Consider the following 21,608-nt stretch of genomic DNA (forward strand, 5'->3'; position numbering starts at 1 on the left):
TAAGCATTAGCTACCACTGCAAATGCTTCTGGCCTTTCTCAAAGTGCAGCACAAGAGACCCAAGAATCCCAAAAACTTTACCAAAAAATCTGACTCTGAAAGGAATCCCACGCTCCCACCATGTTACAAAACATCAAAGACCAGAGGACACAGAAGCTGCACGGTGAATTATTCAGGCAACATTTATTGGAGCATTTCAAGTATACAATGGTTTTACTGATGGCGGGAAGCAGCTAAGATGCAGACAGATGTCAGCAGGAAAGGATGACTTAGAACTAGCAGGCTATGCAATTCTCATGGGAAGTTAATGATTTCAGCTGGTAGGAGAGGAAGAGAAAGTAGCAGATTAAAAGTTTGGACAAATTTGGGGATAGGGAGGAGAAAATGAAGTTTTTATTGAGATAATTTACTTAAATTTGCCACTCATGAGTAGCAGAAGCTGTCTGCTATTGCACTCTTCCCTTGGCATCCCAAGGACCTAAAATAACCAGGGCTGTTTCTTCACCAAGAACAGACAGATTTTCTCTGGTAACTATGGAGGCTCGCCCTGGCTCAGCACTTGGAGATTGAGATCCCTGGCTTTGTGCTCCCAGTGTGAGCCAGGCTCTGGCACTTCTACCAGTGAGGAGGCAATGCAGGCTTGCAGCAAGAGCACACTAAACTACCAACCCCTCACTATAAGGCAGCATTAGGTCAGGACTCTTTTTGGGTGCCTGAGCTGTTTGGAGAAGCGAAGACCACATGGCAACAAGACTACAAGGTCCTGTGACAATAACAAGGACTGTGCGTGTTTCCCAAGATTTCTGAAAGACGTTCTTAAAAAGGATCTTAAAGCAGAGACTCCCCATTGATGCACAAAAAGGGCATGACTAGGGAGGGACTGAGCTATCAAGTGATCAAGCACCTCCCTAACCAGAGGTTGTGTGCTCTGCCCAATTTGCAAGTTGGTACTTCTGCATTTAAGATAATAGCTGCCTCGATTGTGTTTTAGTCTCCTGCATTTATGAACAAGGAGCAATTGAATTCAAGAGCTTAAAACCAAATTGAAACGTTAACATTTAACAGGGTATCTCCAGAATGAATCCTTCGAGACTACGAAGCTCTGAGGTATGTGATGGCAACTTGGTAGTCAGGCTGGCAGAGTGCAGTGGAGCTTCTAAGCCTCCTAAATACATCTTGGTTCACCAAATGAATCAGTTCTTCCTAGCAAAATCACTTAAAAATTTGTCTTCGGCAAAAAAAGCATTTAAAAATTCTGATCGACAACTGATTTGCAAGTAAAACAAAAAAAAAACAAAACAAAAAAAAATTAGAAATGGTAATAACACGGTCTGTTTAATCAAATCAGAACTGGTTACTACAAGAACATGCTAATGACAGCCACCAGCTCATGTCCTGGGTGCTGCTGTGCCTCCTGCCCACGCACCTACAACTGCTTTTGAAACACTGTTTGTCTAAAGGACAACCATGGAAGACAAGTCAAGGTTTAATGACAGATTTCAAACAGAAGGGCATACATACATTAAATTAACAGAATCAACCTTCAGCACACAGGAGTTTGATAAAAGTTACTGGCTAGAGTCAGAGAAAGTTCCAAATTTGAACAGTCTTGAACCACTTCCAGAAATTCCAATGGCTTTTTAATAGTTCCAATAATTCATGGGTATATAAAAGGGAGACAAGGCTTCTCCAGCAGAAGAGTTGGGGCTCCTCCAGGCTACACAGGCCACTGGTACAGAGGAGAGCTGGTTTGACTTCCCCACTTTGCCACCAGTCCATTAAAGACTAGGATTTATTAAAACCTTCTCTATTTATTGACGACTGATTTAACAGGCAAATGCTGCAGACTGTGTCAATCATAATGGATGGCAGTATAGAAGATTATCCAAACAACCTGTGGGGAGGAAATGAAGGGAAGGTTATTTGGATGCCCCTGGAAAGGTCTCAGGCACAGCAAACAAGCCTCGGGCCTTGCTCTCAATAGGGGACTGAATTCCAACTGGTGACCTTGGGAGAGATCTCAGGATCACCACTTACCCCAAATTGTGTGACATTTGGGGTGCCCAGCCTCTTCACATTAAAATCCCACCACAACCCCTCCAGGGATTTAGAGGCACAAGCTAATCAAGTGCTGTGATCAGATACTTGGGGGAGGGGACTAAGGGAAAAACAAATATACCCTAAACACCAGTCTAGGTGTAACTAGTTCTAGATGGAATGGAACCCCACCAGGATATATGGGACAGAGGATGGGAGTGGTTGATGCATTCTTTACTACAGAGAAATCCCAGGTGTCAACACTGCATTTCACAGGCAGCAGATCCCAGATTTTGGGATTTTCTTTCCCCATCACTGCCACTTATTCAATGGTGTTAACACATCTGTCTTTTCTCATCACTTCCCCTGATCTCCTTCCAGGTCTTCAGAAACAACACAATTCACAAATCACCTTAAAGACAGCAAGACACATTACCAGAAACAGTGCAAAAGATGTCATGAATCCCTCCTTCGTTAGCTCCCACGTCCCACCATATTCCTCCTCATCTATCTGCTGGAAGCTGCTGAAGTAGAGGTACAGAACACCAGCATTGATCAGGCAGAATCTGCAGGGAGAGGTTAGGAACCATCATTCCAGTGGTATTCCAGGCTGCAGGTATCCCACATTTCATACAGTGAAATATCTTTCATTCACAGCAGAAGGGAAGCAAAGAGGAATTCTCTCCCTTGCAATGCTTCCCAGGCAGCTCAGTCACTGCCTCGAAAGAGCCGCTCCAGGTGAGCTTGCCAGGTTGGGATGAAGTCCACCTGACAAAGTCCACTTGCTCCTCAAGAGGCAGAAGTCAAAAGCTGTAAGTATTCTCAGATCTGCAAACCTGCAGGTTCTCCTGTCCTGCAGATTGACAGCAGTTATGCCCCCACAGGGAACCTGTGTGTACTTCTTGATTCTGAGGTGTGAGAAGGAAAACTGTCACCTCCATGCCCAGGGTTAGATCCCTGAGCATCCCAGGACCAAACAGGGGAGAAGAGCCAGGGAGACTCAACAGTGCCCCTGGGCCCCAGCACTGGGGTCCAGCCTGAGACACCCCAGTGCTCTCCAGTCTGTGCTGCAGCAGAGAGAACAAACACAACTTTCTGTTTGACCTAAGACAGGTTTGGCTTTGCACCACCCCAGCTTGGGGCTGGGGCAGCCTGGGCAGGACAGGTCTGTGTCCTGCAAGGAAGGCTGTGTGGGAAGGATGGGATGACAACACACACACAAAATGGGTGACCAGCAGCAGCTGGAGCAGCTGTGTCACTGCACAGCACAGAGAAACCACACACACAGACTTCCAGCACCTTTTGGTTTGCCACTGTACCCCAAACCCCCCTTGTTTACATTTAGCACAGGAATTGGCTTAAGTGCTTTATCTCTAATGGTGACTAAGTAAGAACAATGAACTATTCTTGGGGCATTTAAGATTTATCTGTTTGTTGTAGCTACCTGGGTTGCTGCTGGAGCATCACCCTTCCCCTTTCTTGCCAAAACCAGAATACTCAGGACAAGGGACAAGATGACAACTGAATTTTGCCTAAGAAAACGTGTGAGGCTGGAGCCTGACTATTGAGACCTTAGCTAGGCAGAGACATTTGCAAACAGAGACTTCCCAGAGCAGATCCAGCATTATTCCAGAGCTGATGTGCAGAGAGCAGGGCTGTGTTCCCACCTCTGCTATCCCTTGAACACTTCCAGGCACGTGTCAGGGCAAATCAGATTTTCTCTTCATAACTCGCTGCAGCCTTCAGACACCTTTGGGGAGGTCAGCTGGCTGCCATGTTTTGGGATTCAGAGCACACACCCCCTTCAGGCACTGCCTTCCCCACCCCATGGCTGAAAGTCAGGAGGCCAGGATTGCTGCTGAGTTCTGCTGGTGCCACTGTGCCTGTTTGAGACTTGCAGCCCCTCCTGTTCTGGACAAATATTTTCTTCTTCACAGAGCAGCTGCCCCTCTTGTCTGCTGACAGAGCCTCCTGTCTGAGCAGGGCTCAATGACCAGGCCATGCACACCTTCCCCCCATGGACATTCCTTCCTGGGTCACCCTGGATCACACCCAGCACCACACTCCCAGCCCTCCTCACACATGCAGGACACACACCCCAAGTCAATTGAAATGCTAGTTCCCTTCTTCTGCCATTGCCCCCTTTAATAACAAAACAATAATTTTTAAAAGCATTAATCAGGCTGAGAAGAAAGAGCCTGATGGACACATTACGATTTGGATGAACTTCATGGCCACCGACAATGGAATGAAACTCTGGCTGAGAGCAGAGCCCGCCTTTAGCCAGGCCACTGCTCACAGCACAGCCAAACAGACTCCCAGGCCAGGCCAAATGTGGGAAAGTACACGAGACAGAAAAGGAAATAAACCTTACACTGCTATTCCCACGAATCCCTTCAGTGGAACTACTCCCCAGATGATTCCCAAAATAACCGCAATGATCTGCCGGAACCAGTAGATCACATCTAAAAACTCGTCCTGAGGAGATAAAGCACAAGAAAAATTTTGGCATTTATTAAGTTTCTTTTCTTTTAAAGCACCACGCAATTAACAGGTGAAAATTCAGCATATTCAACACTGAGCATAAAATATTGCACTCAGAACAGATAAAGCAGCTTGGACTTCTCTGTTTCCACATTAAACACACAGCTTTGTCCTCCAATGGGCCAACTGCAGAGGCAAACAAGTCTCTAGTCCCCTTATTTACTAAGGGTGCAATAATAATCCCCTGGGATAAAGGTTTAAAGACCTGCTTATGCTCTTCTACCCACTCTGACCCAGGCCCTGCTGCACCTGAGAGCTTTAAGGGCCCAGGGCAGCTCCAAAGCACAGCTGTACCTCACTGGTGCCACCAGAGCTCCTGTACTCGTTCCTCCTTGTCCAAGGGCTCACACTCCTGCAGCTGCTGCAGCCTAGCAGTGCTGGCTCACACTAGAATAAGATTCACTTCAGCTCACGTACCTTTTCCCAGCTCCACAGGACCGGGATTGCCCCAGCATCCCCCCAAAGACCAAAGCCTTTGTGATCCCCACAAAGCCTGTGGGATGTGCCTGTTCAGTTCCATGTGGAAGATGTGAATCCATGTTAAATACAGACATTTCTCCTGGTTAGTGCACTTGTCAAGGCAATCCAGGCTTCAGCTCACATCCTACTGTATCAAAACATTGGCACAGCTGTCCCTGCTCCCTTGGTGACTCCGAAATTCCAGCTCCATCTGCCAGAGGCGAGGGGGCAGGGATACACGAACCCCAGCAGTCCGGGGAGCGACAGGGAAGAAAAAAGTGACAGAGATTCCTGTCTGTCCCCCGAGGAAACAGAGCGTGCCCTTTCCTGCACCAGGAGCAAAGCCAGAACCAGGGAGCAAAGACCCTGGAACACACACTGTGCCCAGCCGTGCAGGGTCCGGCGGCAGCTCCGAGTGCCTCGTGGCTGCTCTGCTGGGAGGCAGCAGCAGGGAGAAGCACTGAGCAGGAGACTGCAGCACACGGCAGGCGTGCACAGCAAAACTTCGCAAAGCAGATTCTATTGCTGGTGTTCCTTGAACTGTACAAAGGAAATTTTATTTAATCCGAGAAGAGTTTTAACCACGAGCCAAAAGTAACTGAGGTGTCTTAACATTGCGTTTCCCTTGGCTCCACGCCCAAAGAGCAAAGAGCTGGGTGTGTTGCGGCGCCTGTGCCTGCGGGGACCCGGCCGGGCCATGTGCCGGGCACGGGGGATGGAGAAACACGGCTCCGGCCGCATTCGAACACGAGCATTTACCCCACAGGCACCCCCGCCGCTCACGGGGCTGCGGGCACGGGGCGCTGCCGAGCCCCGCCACAGCCCGGCACGGCTCAGCCCGGTGGGACCCGCTCCAACCGCGCTCAGAGTCGGCGGCCCCCCGGCAGCCCCGCGGGACGGAGCCGCCGCGCCGGGCGAGTCCCGGGCCCCCCGGGCCGCGCCCCTCAGAGCCCCCTCCGCTCCCACCTTATCGTGCCAGGCAGAGTCGCTGCGCAGCGCTTTGCCCCACACGGAGCCGCGCCCGGCCGCTCCGCCGTTGGCCACCGCGTGGTGCTGCGGGTGCGGCGGCTCGTCCCGGCGCCGCCCGCCGCTCATCCCGCTCGGCCGGGATCCTGCTCCGGGATCCGCCCGCCCGGCCCGTAACCGGCCCGGAACCGGCCCGGCCCCGCCGCGCGCCGCCAATCGCCGAGCGCACCGGCGGCACGTGACAGGGGCGGGACCGCCGCCGTACGGCAGCCGAGAGGAGCCGAAAGGGGGGGGGAGGGGAGGGGAGGGGAGGGGAGGGGAGGAGAGGAGAGGAGAGGAGAGGAGGGGAGAGGAGAGGAGAGGAGCGGAGAGAGGAGAGGAGAGGAGAGGAGAGGAGAGGAGAGGAGAGGAGAGGAGAGGAGAGGAGAGGAGAGGAGAGGAGAGGAGAGGAGAGGAGAGGAGAGGAGAGGAGAGGAGAGGAGAGGAGAGGAGAGGAGAGGTGGCAGGGCCATTTCCCGGCGGAAGGGCCGGGCGGCAGTGCCGGTGGTGCTGGCTGGGCCGGCACAGCCCTTGGCAGCCCTGCAGTGTCCGAGCCTGCAAACACGGCTGCACAGGAGATGCCGGGGCACGGCCAGGCTGTGGGGGCGCCGGAGGGCTGGGAGTCCTTAGGATACACACTGTTCTTACCTGGTTATTCACCTGACCTTAGAGCAGCTGAACGTGACAGAGTTATGACATGTGCAGCCTTAAAGACTGGACTCGTTTTTATGTTCTTGCCTTCCAGGAGCAGGGGCACTCAGAGCAGCTGCATTCCTGGAAATTGTATGGGAATTACTCCTGCATGGTGGGGCAGGGTGGGTGGTTGGGTCTCACTCTCTGTTACCCTCCTCAGTGTGATTATGTGGGTAGAGAGGGGCCCTAGTGATAATATTCCAGGTGCCCTTGGGCAGCTGAGCTTGGTGGTGCTGGAAGCCCTGGATCCCTGGGGATCCTCAGCGGGCCAGTGGGGCTGAGTCCTGCACAGGAGCCCTGTGGGGAGCCATTCCTCCCTGCCTGCTGTGCACATCCCACTGCACTGCACACCATGAGCTTTTCTTTCCTTTTTCCCAGTAACAAACCCAGGGCCTGAGGTCCTGCATTTCTTTTTGTCTCAAATGCCTGGACACACGATGTGCTGAGCATCTCCTGAGCCTGGCTGCAGCTCCAAGTGCTGCAGATTTGCTGCCAGCAGGACCTGCAGCCCATGGGTGCAGGCTGACCCTGCATGGGCTGTGTAGGGTTAGCACAGAGAGAACAGGCACAGGAGCCCTTGTCCCAGAGCTCTGATCACTTACAGCCAAGACTGTGTAATTTAAATACAGATTGTGCAAGATACTTATGGACTTGAAAAGTATTTTGCCCTGCTCCTGCAAGGACATCAGGCCCCTGATCACCTCCAGCCCCTTGGGCATTTGCCAGAGGCCAGAGGCTGGTCCAAGCCAAGGGAGCCTCGTAGTGTGACCAGGAAGGGGACACACAGCACGGGGTCATCATCATTTGGCAGATCCTTTGCCTCTGACCCCCACAGCAGGGCCAGGCCAGACATGTCCTGGCTGCAGCTTTGCTCCCCAGATTCCTCAGATGCTTGGGGAGAGTGGAAACAGTGTCACCGTCCCCACTTCACAGGGGTGGAAACGCTTGCATGATGATGAAGACACCCAGGTCAGGGAACTGGACTAAAATTCACAATCTTAAAAATACGGCTTGTTTTACTCCATTCCCATTGCCTGATCCTAAGAGAGAGAGAGAAGCAAATTAAATTTGGGCTTGAAAGAGCCAGAGGGAGGCAGAAGAGGAGCCAGAGGGTGCAAACAGGCCCTGGTAAGGGATGTGTGTTGGCAGACACGTGTAGGCAGGGAAGAAGGATAACATGGGCAGCCCTGGGCACAGGCAGGGAGGGCAGGAAGGGCTGGCTGGGGCTCAAGGGATAGCACGAGGTGGCCCAGCTGTAGGGGCTGCAAAGCCTATGAAGAGCTGCCATGTGCCCACACCTGTCTTCACCAGCTCCCCTCTCAGCAGCCTGGCTGGACACTCACTAGTGGCGAGAAACCAGGGCTCAGTGAGGGATAGCAGCCACCCCAGAGGGGCTGGAGGTGGGTCCTCCTCCTGCTGGGCTCCTGGGAACACCTGGACCCTGCTGAGGCTGGGCTTCTCAGCACAGAAAACTCTGGGACCAGCCACAGGGTGGCAGCTCAGGCTGGCTGACTCCTGATTTTTTTAATCTAATTTAAAAAAAAAAAAAATTTAAGATATTTTTTTCTTTCCGTATATTTTTTATTAAAAAGACAAGCCTTCTGGGCACCCCCCCCCCCATCCAGCTCACGGGCATGACAAGTGCTTTCCATGGCTTGTTTCCACCCTGACATAGCATTCAGTAGCATTTTCAACTCTACTCCTGCATTTTTCTGGCTTCTGAGCCCACAGGCTGTCCTTTGGAGGGGCTGCAGGCAAGACACGTGCTTCCAACAAAGGGTCAGGAACCTCTGTGGCTCCCCAGGGGAGGCAATGGCCCTGCAGATTTCATCCATGCAGTACAGGGACATGGAGAGGATGTCCCCAAGTCAGTCAAGCTCTTGGCAGAGCAGGTCACTGGTCTGAGCCAGTGGGAACAAACTCCATGCCTTGGGCAGGGTCTGGCCAGGCTGCCAGAGGGCATGGCCACTGTTTTTATGTCAGGGTTGAAAGAGGATTCTTTGGTTTTTTAGCTGTTGTTTGCAGTGATGCCCTGCAGGAGAACGGCAGCTGAAGATTATTTTTGTGTCAGTACTCATTTCTGTTCTTCCTGTGCTGCTCCAAGTGCAGCCTGTGTGCTCCATGCTGTCCCCTCAGTGCCTCTAATCGTGGTCTGGTCCTCAGCCTCAAGTTCCCACATCTCCATGGGCAGCGATGGAGTTCCTGGGAATGCTTAAGCAGAACAGTCCTACTCTGGCTGCCCAGAAGAACACTCCATCCCAGAAGTACTCCTGGTGTCTCCCTCTTCCACCTTCCTGCTCCTCTGCAGGCTGAATTCTGCCCTCGCTGTTGTGGGACCCCGCAAAACAAAGATAAATCCCTGGGAGGATGTCTGGAGGGGCAACACCCTCCCAAGGGGGATCCCACAGGACCAGAAGCTCCTCTTGGTGCCTGCAGGACTGTGATGAGGCTCAGGGTTCCTGATGGGAAGGAAACGTGAGCAAGACCTGCTGCCCTGGGGAGGTGTCCCGGGATCAGCGGGAGTCCTGCCTCGGGCAGGGGCTCCCCATCCCTGTTTCTCCAGGCTTTGGATTCCTGCTTGGGAATGGGGCAGTTCCCCTGCTGCTCTCTGCTCCAGGCCACTTTTTAGAGTCCCTTTGAGGGGCTGCTTGATGCTTCTGGCCACAGTTCCCTTTGCGTGGCCGCATTGAGGGAAGCCGCCCATGGTGCAGCCCGTGGACGCTGTGTCCTCTCCGCGGGACCCCCGTGGTCTCTGGTCCTCCAGCATGGACGGGTCCTGCCGCAGCCAGAGCTGAGCTCAGGGTGAACCTCGGCCCGTGGGCGCTGGCAGTGTCACCCGCGGGCTGTGGCACCCTGTGTCACCTGGCGGGGACGCGCGGTGCCGCTGCGCATCCCCCGCGGGACGGGGGGCACGCGTGGGCCGCTGCTTTCGTCTATAAAAGGCCGTCCCGGCGCGCCGGCCCCGCGGCCCCGGCCCCGCCGCATTCTTCTGCCTTGTATGGGCCGGGCCGGGCCGGGCCGAGCCCCTGGGCGCGCCCGCCCCGCCGAGCCGCGTCCCGCAGAGCCGCATCCCGCCGAGCCGCGCCGGCCGCCCGAAGCTCCCGCACGTCCCGCAGCGCCCGCAGCTCCGGCACGTCCCGCGGCTCCGGCAGGTCCCAACTCCCGCTCCGGGACAGGTGAGGCGGCGCCGCCGGCAGCGCCCCGGGATGGGAATGAGCGGCCGCGGCGGGGAGAGGGGCGGCCCCGGGAGGGATGGAGCGGGAGGGATGGAGCCGAGGGGAGCAGGGGGAGCAGCCCCGACCGTCCCGGGAGAGCAGGGGGAGCTGGCCCGGCTGCCTCGGGGAGCAGAGGGAGGCTGTCCCGCCGTCCCTCCACCTCTGTGGGTTGAAGCTGGTGCCAACGTCCGCCCTGGGGACGGGTGAAGGTGGCAGGAGGATCCCCGGTGTGCCCTGCCCATCCTGTACCCGGGCAGCCTCTTGCCTCTAGCAGGAATGTCCCGGCAAGGGCAGATGAGGACTGGTCCTGAGGCGAGCTGTGGGTAACTGCAGATCCTTGGAGCTGGGACATCCGGCTGCCCCGGGATGGCAGAGCTGCAGGAGCAGATCCTGCTGCCCGTGGCTTCACCCACCTCCTGAGCTCTGAGGCTGTTCCAGTCTGGAACATCTGCTTTTCCTCCAAGTCTTTATGCCGATGACCAGAGCCAAGATCCGGATGCATGCGTGATGCTCCAGATATCTCCCCAGTGACCTGGGAGCAACTTCAGGCAATAAACTTCTTTAAGGCAGAAGAGCTTTGTTTAGCTCATTTCCTTCAGCCTTAAGCACAGAGGGATGTTGTGTTTTGTTTAGTCTTTCCCATGAAAACTTGAAGTCCCCTTGGCTTCCCTCCCAGCATGCCCTTTTGGTACAAAATGTTTCGCTTGTGATAAAAGCCAGGCAAGCTCTAAAACATGGATGCGTAGGAGAAGGCGGCGGCCGCAGCTGAATTCTTTGGAGTGGAACATCCCCAAGTGTTAACAACCACCGCTGCTGACCAAAGATGGTTGGGTTCCTTCAGTCGCTGGAATTTTTTTTCCCCTCTCTCCCTGGCAGGCTCTGTGCGGTTGTAGGAGGAGTTTGCGGTCACCTCCCCCCTCGGAGGCGCTGCGGCCACATTCCCCCGGCGAGGTGAGCCCCTTAATTCCCCTGGGAATAATGGCAGACTGCGGCTGCTTGCCCGAGGCCATGGAGACCTTGTGCTTGTGGTCCTTTTCCCGGCCTCCCCGGGCATGGGAAGGTGCTGGGTGCTTTGCACACCGAGGGTCTGTGCCAGGGCTTCTCCTGGGAGGCTGCAGAACTTGTGAAGGGTGAACTGGTGAAGCTGAGAAATGCCACGTTCCACGGGCATCCTGAGCAGGGCTGTGCTCAGGAGGAAAGGGACAGTTTAACAGCAAATGGAGCAGGGAAGATGAGCTGCTCCCTCCTCCAGTGTGACACCTGGTGAGCAGCCCTGGGGCTGGGAGAGGTGCCTGCAGAAGGCAAAGCTTTGCAGGTGCTGCACAGCCCTGCAGCCTCCTGTGCCAGGGGGATGCTGCAAGGGACCACCTCAGCCCCTGGTCCTCGTGCCACCCTGGAGGAGGGCTGGGACCTGCTGCCTGTGTGGGGCTGCATGTGGTGAGGGCCAGTGCTTGCCCGCCAGTGAATGTGGCTCCCTTGTGGCTTGCTGGTACTCACAGCTCATTTTGGGAAGTGGCACTGGGCAGAGGTTTGGCCACAGGCCCCCCTGAGAAGCCAATGCTTGACCCTGCGGGAGTGTCTGTGGGACAGCCCAGGCTCCAGGAATTGCTCTTTGCCTCCCTGACCCAAAGTATCCAGCAGAGACACATCCTGCCTCTCCTGCCAGGATCGTGTGGAGGAGCTGCTGGAGCAGATGTCCTCACCCAGCTGTGACAAGGATGGCAGGGCAGTCCCACTGCAGCCTCCTCAGTGTTCCAGAGGTGCCTCCTACTGGAGCAGCTTCTGAGGAGCCACCCTTGGGAAAACCTTAGTAGCATTTCGTGGGAGATCATAGCTTCTAGATACATGTGAACACCCCAGGGACTGGGGACAGGCTGCTGCCTCTGCCAGAGGAGCTGCCCTGTCCCCTGCCTGCCACCCCAGCTGTCACAGCCCCCTCAGCCCAGCAGGGATAGTGAGCTGGAGCAGCACAGGAGGAGCTGCAGGGGAGGGTAGAAGCAGGCAGGAGGGGGAAGGATGGGGCTGGGACAGGGCTGCCTGCCCTGGCAGCACTACCATGTCCCTTTGGCCTGTCCTACCCTCCCCAGCACAGCCAGGAAGCAGCACCAGGATGGAGTTGCTTGCTTGGTTTTTACCAAGGAGGAAACACATGGCAGCTTATATTTCTGATAAGGGTCCTTTCCTTTTTCAAACTGAACTATTTACTAATTTATGGACTCTAGCTCAGCCCATGGTCCCTTGGGTCTGGCTATCAGGTGGGGGAGGCATAAGCCTGGCAGGAGATAATTTTTCCTCCACTGCAGGAGGCTGGGAGATTGTTTTGGCAGGAGCAGTGGCAGACAGACAAGGGAACAAGGGCAGCTGGTGATGGGGTGAGTGGGGGACCAGATCAGTGTGTGGCTGTCATGGTGTCTCCCAGCGCTGATCTCCCTGGCTCTGCTGCTCAGGATCCCCAGCTCCTGGGCTGGAGCAGTGCTGGGATGGGGCTTTCAGCAGGGGGTGCCAGGGGCAGGTCTGTGTCTATGCATTGCCCCCTTGCTGAGGAGGAAGCTGGAGGTGTGGTGGCTGCACCATTTGTCTGAGCTGAGTCTGCCCCGACATGCAGGGCAGCATGGCCAGGCATTCACTCCCTGCAATGCTCCTGGAACTGGGTTTTTGGGAATCCCACAAAGCATGGCTTTGAGGACCAGGGAGCATGGCCATTGAGCCCTTGTGCAGAGCAGGGTCTGAATCCAGCTGAACCAGGTCCAGCTGAACCAGGCTGTGCTACAGATCCCTACACAGAATCCATGCACAGGAACCCTTCCCCACACTGATCCAAAAATCTCTTCCCAAGTCCCAGCCAGCCCAAGGTGGCTGTCAAACAGCAGAGATGGAATGACTGAGCTGCACCTTAGGACTGAGCATCTTTCCAGGACACATTTTGGATCAAACTGCAGATCCATGTGCTATCAAAATTGTACTTAATCCTCCTAAAGAGCACTGTGTCTGTGGAGAGGGTGCCAAGCTGTACTGCTGCTGGTCATAGTCAGGGCAGGGTAAATATTTGGATAATATTAATTCATGTGGTGAGAGCAAAACTCCTGCTTATTTCTATAGTCTTCTGCTAATAATTCTGCTAATAATTTGATGTGTTTTGAAAGCTGAGCCCAGTGCCCTGGGTCAGCATCAGAGCTTTTGTTTCTGGCTCTGATTCAGCCTGGTGTCCTTGTTTCTTTCTCTTTCCTTCTTTTTTTTTTTCCTTTCTTTTTTCTCTTTCTTTCTTTCTCTCTCTCTTTCTTTCTTTCTCTCTCTCTTTCTTTCTCTCCTTCCTTCCTTCCTTCCTTCCTTCCTTCCTTCCTTCCTTCCTTCCTTCCTTCCTTCCTTCCTTCCTTCCTTCCTTCCTTCCTTCCTTCCTTCCTTCCTTCCTTCCTTCCTTCCTTCCTTCCTTCCTTCCTTCCTTCCTTCCTTCCTTCCTTCCTTCCTTCCTTCCTTCCTTCCTTCCTTCCTTCCTTCCTTCCTTCCTTCCTTCCTTCCTTCCTTCCTTCCTTCCTTCCTTCCTTCCTTCCTTCCTTCCTTCCCTTCCTTCCCTTCCTTCCCTTCCTTCCCTTCCTTCCCTTCCTTCCCTTCCTTCCCTTCCTTCCCTTTCTTCCTTCTTTCCTTCCCTTCTTTCCTTCCCTTCTTTCCCCTGCCCTAGCCCCTGGCTCTGCTACCTCTTGAGAGGGTAGCAGGAGGGGAAGAAGAGACCTGGAGGGTGGATCTGCTGTGGGGAGGGCAGGGGGAGGCTCTTAGGAGTTGGATGCCCTGCTCTGGTCCATGCCAGCACCAGGGGATGTTCCCCAGGTCCCTGTGGTCCCCTGAGGTCAGCACTAAGGACCCAGCTGGGAAGCAGATCCCAGAGCAGATCCCAGAGCAGCCTACTCAGGATGTCCAGCCCAGCAGGGACAGTCCTTCTGCAGCTCACTGGGGTGTGAGATAGGATGTGGTTCCTGAATTGCTCCAGCCCAGGGCACTGATGAAAAGCCCAGATCCTGCTGCCCACCAGGCACGGGGCACACAGAGCACAGGACTGATTTTCTGCTCTTCCACCAAGGAATCCCTCCATGATCCATCCATTTGCTATTGCCCCAGCCAGACACTAGCCAGGAGGAAGAGGCCAGGGCCTCCTGTGTGTGTGAGGGAGGAATGGTTGTGGCACAAACACAAGGGCTTGGAGCAGTGTCCCTTTCCTGGGCTGACCTCAGGCCAGGCTGTCCTGCAGGACTATCCCAGTCCCAGAGCTGGGCTTTGCTGCCATCCTGCCAGGCCCCACACACAGACACACACTGCCCCAGCTGTGTCCCAAAGGTGGCTCTGTCCCACTGCTGCCCCCTGCCCCTTCTCCTGGCATTCATTACCTGGAACAACAGCACCACCCTCCGTGCCCCACGGCCCTGCTGGGCTCCTCCCACCCCTGCAGCCCTCCGAGGGCAATGGTCCCCTCTCCCCTCTGCCTCTTCCCATGGGCTCCCCACGCAGGGTGGGGGGCACTGGGACAGGGAGGGCAGTGGCCAGAGGGCTTTGACTGCCAGGAGGTGGGAGGAATGGATGGAGGATGGATGGATGGATGGATGGATGGATGGATGGATGGATGGATGGATGGATGGATGGATGATGGATGGGTTGATGGGCTGATGGATGGTTGTGGGATGGATAGAGGAATGGCTGAAGGGATGGAGGGATGGATGGGTGGATGGATGGATAATGGATGATGGATGGAGGGACATGGGAAGCAGTGGTGTGTGAGGAATGTGCCCAGAGCAGATAACCCCTTCATGGTGGGTGCTGGGGTGTTGTGCCACAGAGGGTGTGAGGGTGACCCACCCACCTGGCAGCTGGGCTGGGCCTGGAGAGCCTGCCAGAGTGAGGGGAGATGGAGGAGCATGGCCACAGTGCCTGAAGTGCCGAGACATCCATCCCCATGCCCTGGGACTGGCACCCCACTGGGTGCTGGGCTGGGCCTCTCCCTGCCCAGAGATGCAGAGAGGACAGGCAGCAAGTGGGTTTGGGGGCTGCCTGCAGCCCTGGGGGATGCTCCTGGGGAAGGGGTGCCAGTGAGTACTGCCTGCTCTGTGACTGCCCATGGGACTCATCAGAGCTCGAGTCCTGCCCCTCTCCACGCCTGACCCCGTGGCCCACTCACCTCCCTGTGTTGCCCAAGTGTGTGGCAGCTGGGGAAACTGAGGCACGGGACCAGAGGTGCTGGAGGTAGTGTGTCCCTGCTTGGGCCCTGGCTTGGTCCCCAGCCCTCCCGATGCTCCTGTCTCCAGGTACTCCCCCAGCCACCAAGATGTCCAGCAAACGTGCCAAGGCCAAGACCACCAAGAAGCGCCCCCAGCGCGCCACCTCCAACGTGTTCGCCATGTTCGACCAGTCGCAGATCCAGGAGTTCAAGGAGGCCTTCAACATGATCGACCAGAACCGCGACGGCTTCATCGACAAGGAGGATCTGCACGACATGCTGGCGTCCCTCGGTGAGGCACCGCCCTCTGCCCCAGCGCTGGGGTGGGGACAGTGCAGGGCGACCTGACCGCCCCACGCTGGACACGGGCTGCACGGCATGCCCAAAGCCTGGGGATTCCCTGCTCCACCAGCGCACAGCAGGGCTGTTGGTGAGGTGTCTGAGGGCAGCAGCTCTGTGTGCTACTCACAGGCTCGCTCCCAGAAGGGAACAGACCCCTGGGGCTGCAGCAGCTCTGCCCTGGAGCAGCCACGGAGTGTTTCAGCAGTGCCACACCCCAGAACGCCACTGGGGCTGTCCCATGAGGACAAAGCCCTCCCGTTGCTCTCAGAGGGGGTGACAAAGGCTGGTCCCCGTGCTGGTGTGATACCTGGACTGGTTGAGACTTGCAGGTCTGTACCCGCTCCCTGCCCCAAGCCATTCTCCTTTGCTGCAGACCACAGCTCCCTCCTCCCACTCCCAGCGGTACCTCCACTGCTCTTTGGGAGGTCTGTCAATGATTGACCTGGCAGCCAAACCTGTTCTGGAGGTCCTGGGGGAGGGATCTCCCTCCTGCCAGGGAGCCGGAGCTCTGGGAGCAGAGAGGGGCCGGTGCTGGGGGCACGGATCTCAGCAGAGCAGCTGAACCATCCCTGGTGCACCCAATGGTGGGAGCAGTGCTGGGGACATCAACAGCACGAGGTTTGCGTGAGGACATTGCTGCCCCTCTCCTCCAAGCTGTCAGGGGGATAGGAAAAGCCACGGGTCTCATTCCAGTAACCCTCAGATTAATTACTGCACCTCCCTCAAGGCAGAGCTTGTTCCCAGGTGTGGATGAAAGCATCGGGAGAGATGCTGAGGGGAGAGCACTGGGCACTGCAGAAACACCCTTCCCATGTTTGTGGGGTGGGTGAACAAAAAGCAGCAAATCCATTTGCAATGAGTAAAAGCCATTCCAGCGGTTTGCATGCTGGAATGCAAACAGGAGCAGGGCCCTGCATCCACCTCCTGCCTGTGTCCCGCAGGGAAGAACCCCACTGATGAGTACCTGGAGGGGATGATGAGCGAGGCACCAGGGCCCATCAACTTCACCATGTTCCTCACCATGTTCGGGGAGAAGCTGAACGGCACCGACCCCGAGGACGTGATCCGCAACGCCTTCGCCTGCTTCGACGAGGAGGCCTCAGGTAGGGCACCGCCCTCTCCGCCCCTCTGCGCACCCCGGGCAGGGCTGGCCGCACCCCGGAGCGGCTCCGGGGCTGGCTGTCCTTGGGAGGGAGGGGAATCTGCTGTGCTCAGCCCCCTGCTGCCCCTGCTAGCGCTGCCCCCTGCCCTCCTTGCAGGCTTCATCCACGAGGACCACCTGCGGGAGCTGCTGACCACCATGGGGGACAGGTTCACCGACGAGGAGGTGGATGAGATGTACCGGGAGGCGCCCATCGACAAAAAGGGCAACTTCAACTACGTGGAGTTCACCCGCATCCTGAAGCACGGGGCCAAGGACAAGGACGATTAGAGCCCAGGGCTACTCACCCCTTCTGCCTCATCCTGTGCACTCCCTGCCCCTTGGCCCCTCTTGCTGCCCCACTGCAGATTTCTCCCACGGGAAACACCTCCCAGGACCATCACCCTGCATCAGGACACGCTTGGAGGGGACACACTCCCATCACTGCGCTGTGTGCCCATCCTCTCTCATCACCTCTCCCACCCACTGGGTGCCCCAGCATGGCTGTGACCCCTCCCGAGCAGCCCTTGACCCCCTCAAAGCCACCATGCTACTGGTCCCAGGGCTGGGGTGAGCATCCCCTGCTGATCTGCAGGGATTTGGGCCACTCCAGCCTGAGTGAGCCCCATTCAGGGACATTGCACAGAGGAAAAGCCTCTCTCTCCTCCCACATTCCCCCCTCAGTAAAGAGCCCCCACTTTGTTCCTCCTCCCTGGCTGTTTTATGGCTTTAGAGCCTGAGATCTGAGGGGTTTGGGAAGCTGAAGGGGTGTATAAAGCCTGATGGATGTGACACACGTGTGCTGTGTGTGCCCAGGGGTTTGGGAAGGTGGGTTTGGGCACTGCACCCCCTCACCTTGCTGCTCTTGTCAGCTAGGGCCCCTTCCAGTGGGGCAGCCTGTTTTGGAAGCCAAACTGCTCTCAAATGATGTAAAATCAGTTTGAGCACAGTTTTCTGCCTTGTCTGGTGAGCTGAAGGTTGTTCTGCTCGGCCCCTGTGCCAGGATGGGCTGAGAGACACTTGGCAAGGTGCTCCCCACATCAGCTGCTCCAGGGTCCGAGGGCTTTGGCCACCCTTCTGTGTCACCCTGGACAGGTGGGGGGGCAAGCGACAGAGAAGATAAGAAATGGGAAGGGGGTTTGTCCCCTTGGTTTGGTTATTTGTCACCAACCCGACAAGGTGTGGGAGCATGGGGCACTCCCACCTTGTAAAGCTGTGATCTTAAAATGCTGCTTGAAACCTGCCCTGGAGGGAGGCCTGAGTTTCTAGCAATTCTTTATTTTAAATGGGGAGACAAACGTACAAAACCTGGTGAGGGCATAGTGCAGGGTGAAGATGCTCCCATGTTGGGAAAGCTTGTGTGTGCCCAGCCCAGTACTCACAGCACCAGCAGTGGGATGAGCTGGGAGCTGCCACAGGCTCCAGCATGAGGCTGTCAGAGCTGCCTCAAGCAGCTGCCAAAACTGCTCAGTCTCAGCTGCCTCTGCACTGGTGTGTGCCTGTGGTGGCACCGTGGGACTTTAAACCCTGAGGCAGCAAAGCAGAACAAATTTGTTATTGGACATTGGGGTATTTATGGGACGAGTAAATAAACTTATTCCCCTGGCACAGGTTTCCCAGAGCAGCTGTGGCTTCCCCACACCTGGCGGTGTTCAAGGCCAGTGTTAAGGTTAGACAGGACTTGGAGCACCCTGGGATAGTGGAAGGTGTCCCTGCCCCTGACAGCAGGAGGAATGACACGAGCTTTTAGGTCTCTTCCAACGCAAACCATTCTGGGATTTAATGAATCTATGAAGCCCCAAAACTATCTGAGCTCATGTGAACCTCATGAAGTTCAACCAGGCCAAGTACAGGTCCTGCACCTGGCCCAGGACAGCCCCAGCACCAGCACAGGCTCAGGGCTGGGTGGGTTGAGAGCAGCCCTGGGAGAAGGACTTGGGGGTGCTGGGTGAATAAATGGATGTGACCTGGCCATGGGCACTGGCAGCCCAAAAAATCAACTGTACTTGGGCTGCATCAGAAACAGCAGAGGCAGCAGGTGGACCTGACCTGACTCATTTCAAAGGTATTAAATTGCAGCAAAATAAATACATTAATTTCAGAAGTGTTCACTTAGGGCAGAGGGACACCGAGTTGGGTGAACCTTTTGGTTGGTCTGGAAGAGCTGCTCCCAGTGCAGAAGTGTCTCCTGAGCTCGAAGGGCCCCTCCTGTGTGTCGCTTTGTGCCCATGGCCCTTGGGGCTGTCCCTGGCCCCGTCCCCTCTGCCGCGTCCCCCTGGGTATTTATCCCCAGGGATGAGTTGCCCTGAGCCTGCTCTGCTGCAGGCTGGGCAGTCCCAGCTCTCTCAGGCTCTCCTCATGGCAGAGGTGCTCCAGTCACTCCATCACCTTCCTGGTCCTGTGCTGGACTCTGTCCAGTCTGTCCCTGTCTCCTGTACTGGGCAGCCCAGCTCTGGGCCTGGTCTGTGACACAGCTCCCAGTGCAGCCCAGGACTCCTTGACTCCAGAGTGTTTTCTTCAGTGCTGTGAGCTCCATCCTGGTGTCTCCAGCTCCTCTTGCTATGTCCAGAGATGTAGGTTAGAGGAGCATCAGAGAGGAAAAGGGCACAGCAGTGCCTGCTGAGAGAGGGTCTGTCTTGCCCTACAGCCTCCAGGAAAGAAACAGAGCAGAGCTTTCCATGGGAAGGGACAGGAGGAGATGGAGGGGCTGCAGTGCCCAAGAGAGGGGCTCAAGTGCTGGACCCAGCTCCCAGGACCAGTCCTACTGGGGGAATGTCAGCCTGCAGCAGGTCCAGTGGCCCTAAGCAGGGAGCAGAACGTGCTGCTGAAGCAGTGGCCCCAAGAGCAGGGCAGCAGCAAACGGCCAGAACAGCCAACAACAAATCCAATTTTCCTTGCTAAAAATGCAGATTGAATATCAGAAGACAGGCAAAGGATGAAGAGAGTCCAGTCTGGGAAGTGTTGATACCCTGGGAGGTTGTCTGGGGATTCCAGCATCCCCCTGGGGTTCCAAGCACCCCCTGGGAATTCCAGCTTTCCCGGGAGTTCCAGCTTCCCTTGGATTTCCAGCATCCCCCTGGGGTTCCCAGAATCCCTCTGGGTTTCCAGCATTCCCCCTCAGGCTCTTGTTGGCCGATTGTTGTTCAAATTGCTGAAGTTTAATAGTATTATCATGTCAATAGGCCCAGGCAGGGCTCAGCCTGGACAAGCTCCTAGTGGGAAGGGCAGAGAGATGCAGCACAGCCCCTTCCCTGGCCCCTCATCCCAGAGGCTCCTTACTCCCCATCAGCTGGGAGCTCTCTGGGATGCCAGGTTGGCTTGTCCAGGGATTTAGGCTCTTTCCATGCTCTGCTCAGGCACCCAGTGGGATTTTTCCAAAGTTACTTCTACACTACCAGCCCAGGGAGCAAAGGGAGGTGGAGAGATCCGGGGGGGGGAGCTGATGATCCAGCCATGGGCAGGTGGCTGAGCCCAGTTATCTCAATTTGGTGAAAGACTGAACCAGCATTTTCCAAAAGGTGGGAGCAAATGCCTGCTCAGGAGGACAGCCCTGCTTGGGCACAGAGCTGACACAGAGCCTGGGCAGCGTCCAGGGGTGTCTGGGGTGCCCTGAGGTGTCACACCTCAGGCTGCAGAGGGAGCAGAGTGGGCAGGATGAGCCTGCAGAGGGTGGGAGGTGCTGCCAGGGCCCCCACACCCCACCTGTGCTGCAGCAGTCCCTGCTGCCTTGGCGTTCATGCAGCAATAGCAGGTTGGGGCACAGTTCTGCTCAGCTCATGGAAGATTCAGGAGCAAAAAAATAAATGCTTTAAGGAGTTCTCCTTTTTCTCTTGCTATTTAATCCTTTATTGCACTACACATCCTGCTTTTCCCAGACCAAAAATTGGCCATAAAAGAAGGGGTTTTGTAGCTTTTTTCAATACATGAAGGTATTCCCATCTTTTACCCTGCAAGCAGCAAAAAGGGGAGGAACGGGAGCTCAGCACAGCCTGCAGAGATGGTGGAGCCTGGGAGGGGGCAGCTACCGAGGCAGGGTGACATCAGAGCAGGTCTGTGTGGGGAGAGGTGGAGCAGGACCCGGTGACTTTTGGGGTGCTGTGCCCCAGCACCGGTTCCTGGGGGATGCACACACGTGCTTGGAATGGCAAGGATGTGCCCAAGATGGGGGATGGACATCCCAAAAAGGACACCCCAAGACAGGGTCTCTCGGTGGGCAGGGCTCTGGGCTCCTGCAGGACAGGGCTGTCTTGGCTGCCCATGGTGGCACTTTCTCCATCACAGATGCCAGGATGTGGCACCACAGCTCAGAGCAGCTCCTCTCTCTTCCCACCGATGGAGAGACCACTCCAGGGACCCATGATGGACACTGAGCCCATCCCTTGGGCTCCACTGAGCCCCTGGCAGAGGGTGACAGTGCAATCCAGCCCCACACCACAGAAGGGCACAGAGCTGTGCTAGGGAAATCCCATGCTCAGCACATCCTTGACCAGCAGGACATAAACAGAGCGATTTGGTCTCCAGAATTCCAGAGGTGACCTTGGGATCTGCTGTGGTCACGGAGAGGAACAGGGAGAGCAGGGCTTCCAGAGACCTTGGCCAGCTTGATGGCACAGCAAGGGCTCCACCTGCTTCCTTCTCAGTTACCACCATTGCTTGGAAACACTTTCCTCTGTCATGGGAGCAGTGATGTGCTGGGCTTCTCATTTCCCATCTGGTAAGGACCAAATGAAGCACTGGTGGAACTTCAGGGTGCTCTGAGGTCCTCAGGGATCCCACCCACACCTACCCCTGCAGCGCCTGTCCCACAGCCTGTCCCTGTCCTCTGCCCACAGGCACCAGTAACCCCTGGGGCTCGGCTACAGGATTCAGCCAGGGGGAGGAACTTGTGCAGTGCCTTGTGGGGCACCCGTGTGGGATGTCCCTGGGTGGGAGCTCCAAAGGGGGTGTCTCTGGGTGGGCTTCCCCAGCTGGG

At 56.0% G+C, this 21,608-nt stretch overlaps 2 protein-coding genes across 3 annotated transcripts; one reads left to right on the top strand and one right to left on the bottom strand.

Annotated features, from left to right (window-relative positions):
• Positions 1–157: 157 nt before the first annotated feature.
• RAB5IF (RAB5 interacting factor) lies at positions 158–6,225 on the bottom strand. Its single transcript, XM_079322037.1, has 4 exons — positions 6,007–6,225; positions 4,412–4,515; positions 2,474–2,603; positions 158–1,894 (listed from the first exon to the last, which is right to left on the bottom strand). The coding sequence occupies exons 1-4, from the start codon at positions 6,133–6,135 to the stop codon at positions 1,853–1,855; spliced, it is 405 nt and encodes a 134-aa protein (XP_079178163.1). The 5' UTR covers positions 6,136–6,225; the 3' UTR covers positions 158–1,852.
• A 3,564-nt stretch (positions 6,226–9,789) lies between these two features.
• Positions 9,790–17,428, top strand: MYL9 (myosin light chain 9). 2 transcript variants are annotated; one of them, XM_079322036.1, is made up of 5 exons: positions 9,790–9,914; positions 10,830–10,904; positions 15,242–15,445; positions 16,437–16,598; positions 16,755–17,428. In XM_079322036.1, the coding sequence occupies exons 3-5, from the start codon at positions 15,262–15,264 to the stop codon at positions 16,925–16,927; spliced, it is 519 nt and encodes a 172-aa protein (XP_079178162.1). In that variant the 5' UTR covers positions 9,790–9,914; positions 10,830–10,904; positions 15,242–15,261; the 3' UTR covers positions 16,928–17,428. The 2 variants fall into 2 exon arrangements, with proteins under 2 accessions (XP_079178162.1, XP_079178161.1); XM_079322035.1 differs by lacking the exon at positions 9,790–9,914 and having other exon boundaries at positions 10,758–10,904.
• The last annotated feature ends 4,180 nt before the right edge of the window (positions 17,429–21,608 follow it).

Source organism: Erithacus rubecula (genome assembly GCF_903797595.1).
Source record: "Erithacus rubecula genome assembly, chromosome: 18".
Lineage (NCBI taxonomy): Eukaryota > Metazoa > Chordata > Aves > Passeriformes > Muscicapidae > Erithacus > Erithacus rubecula.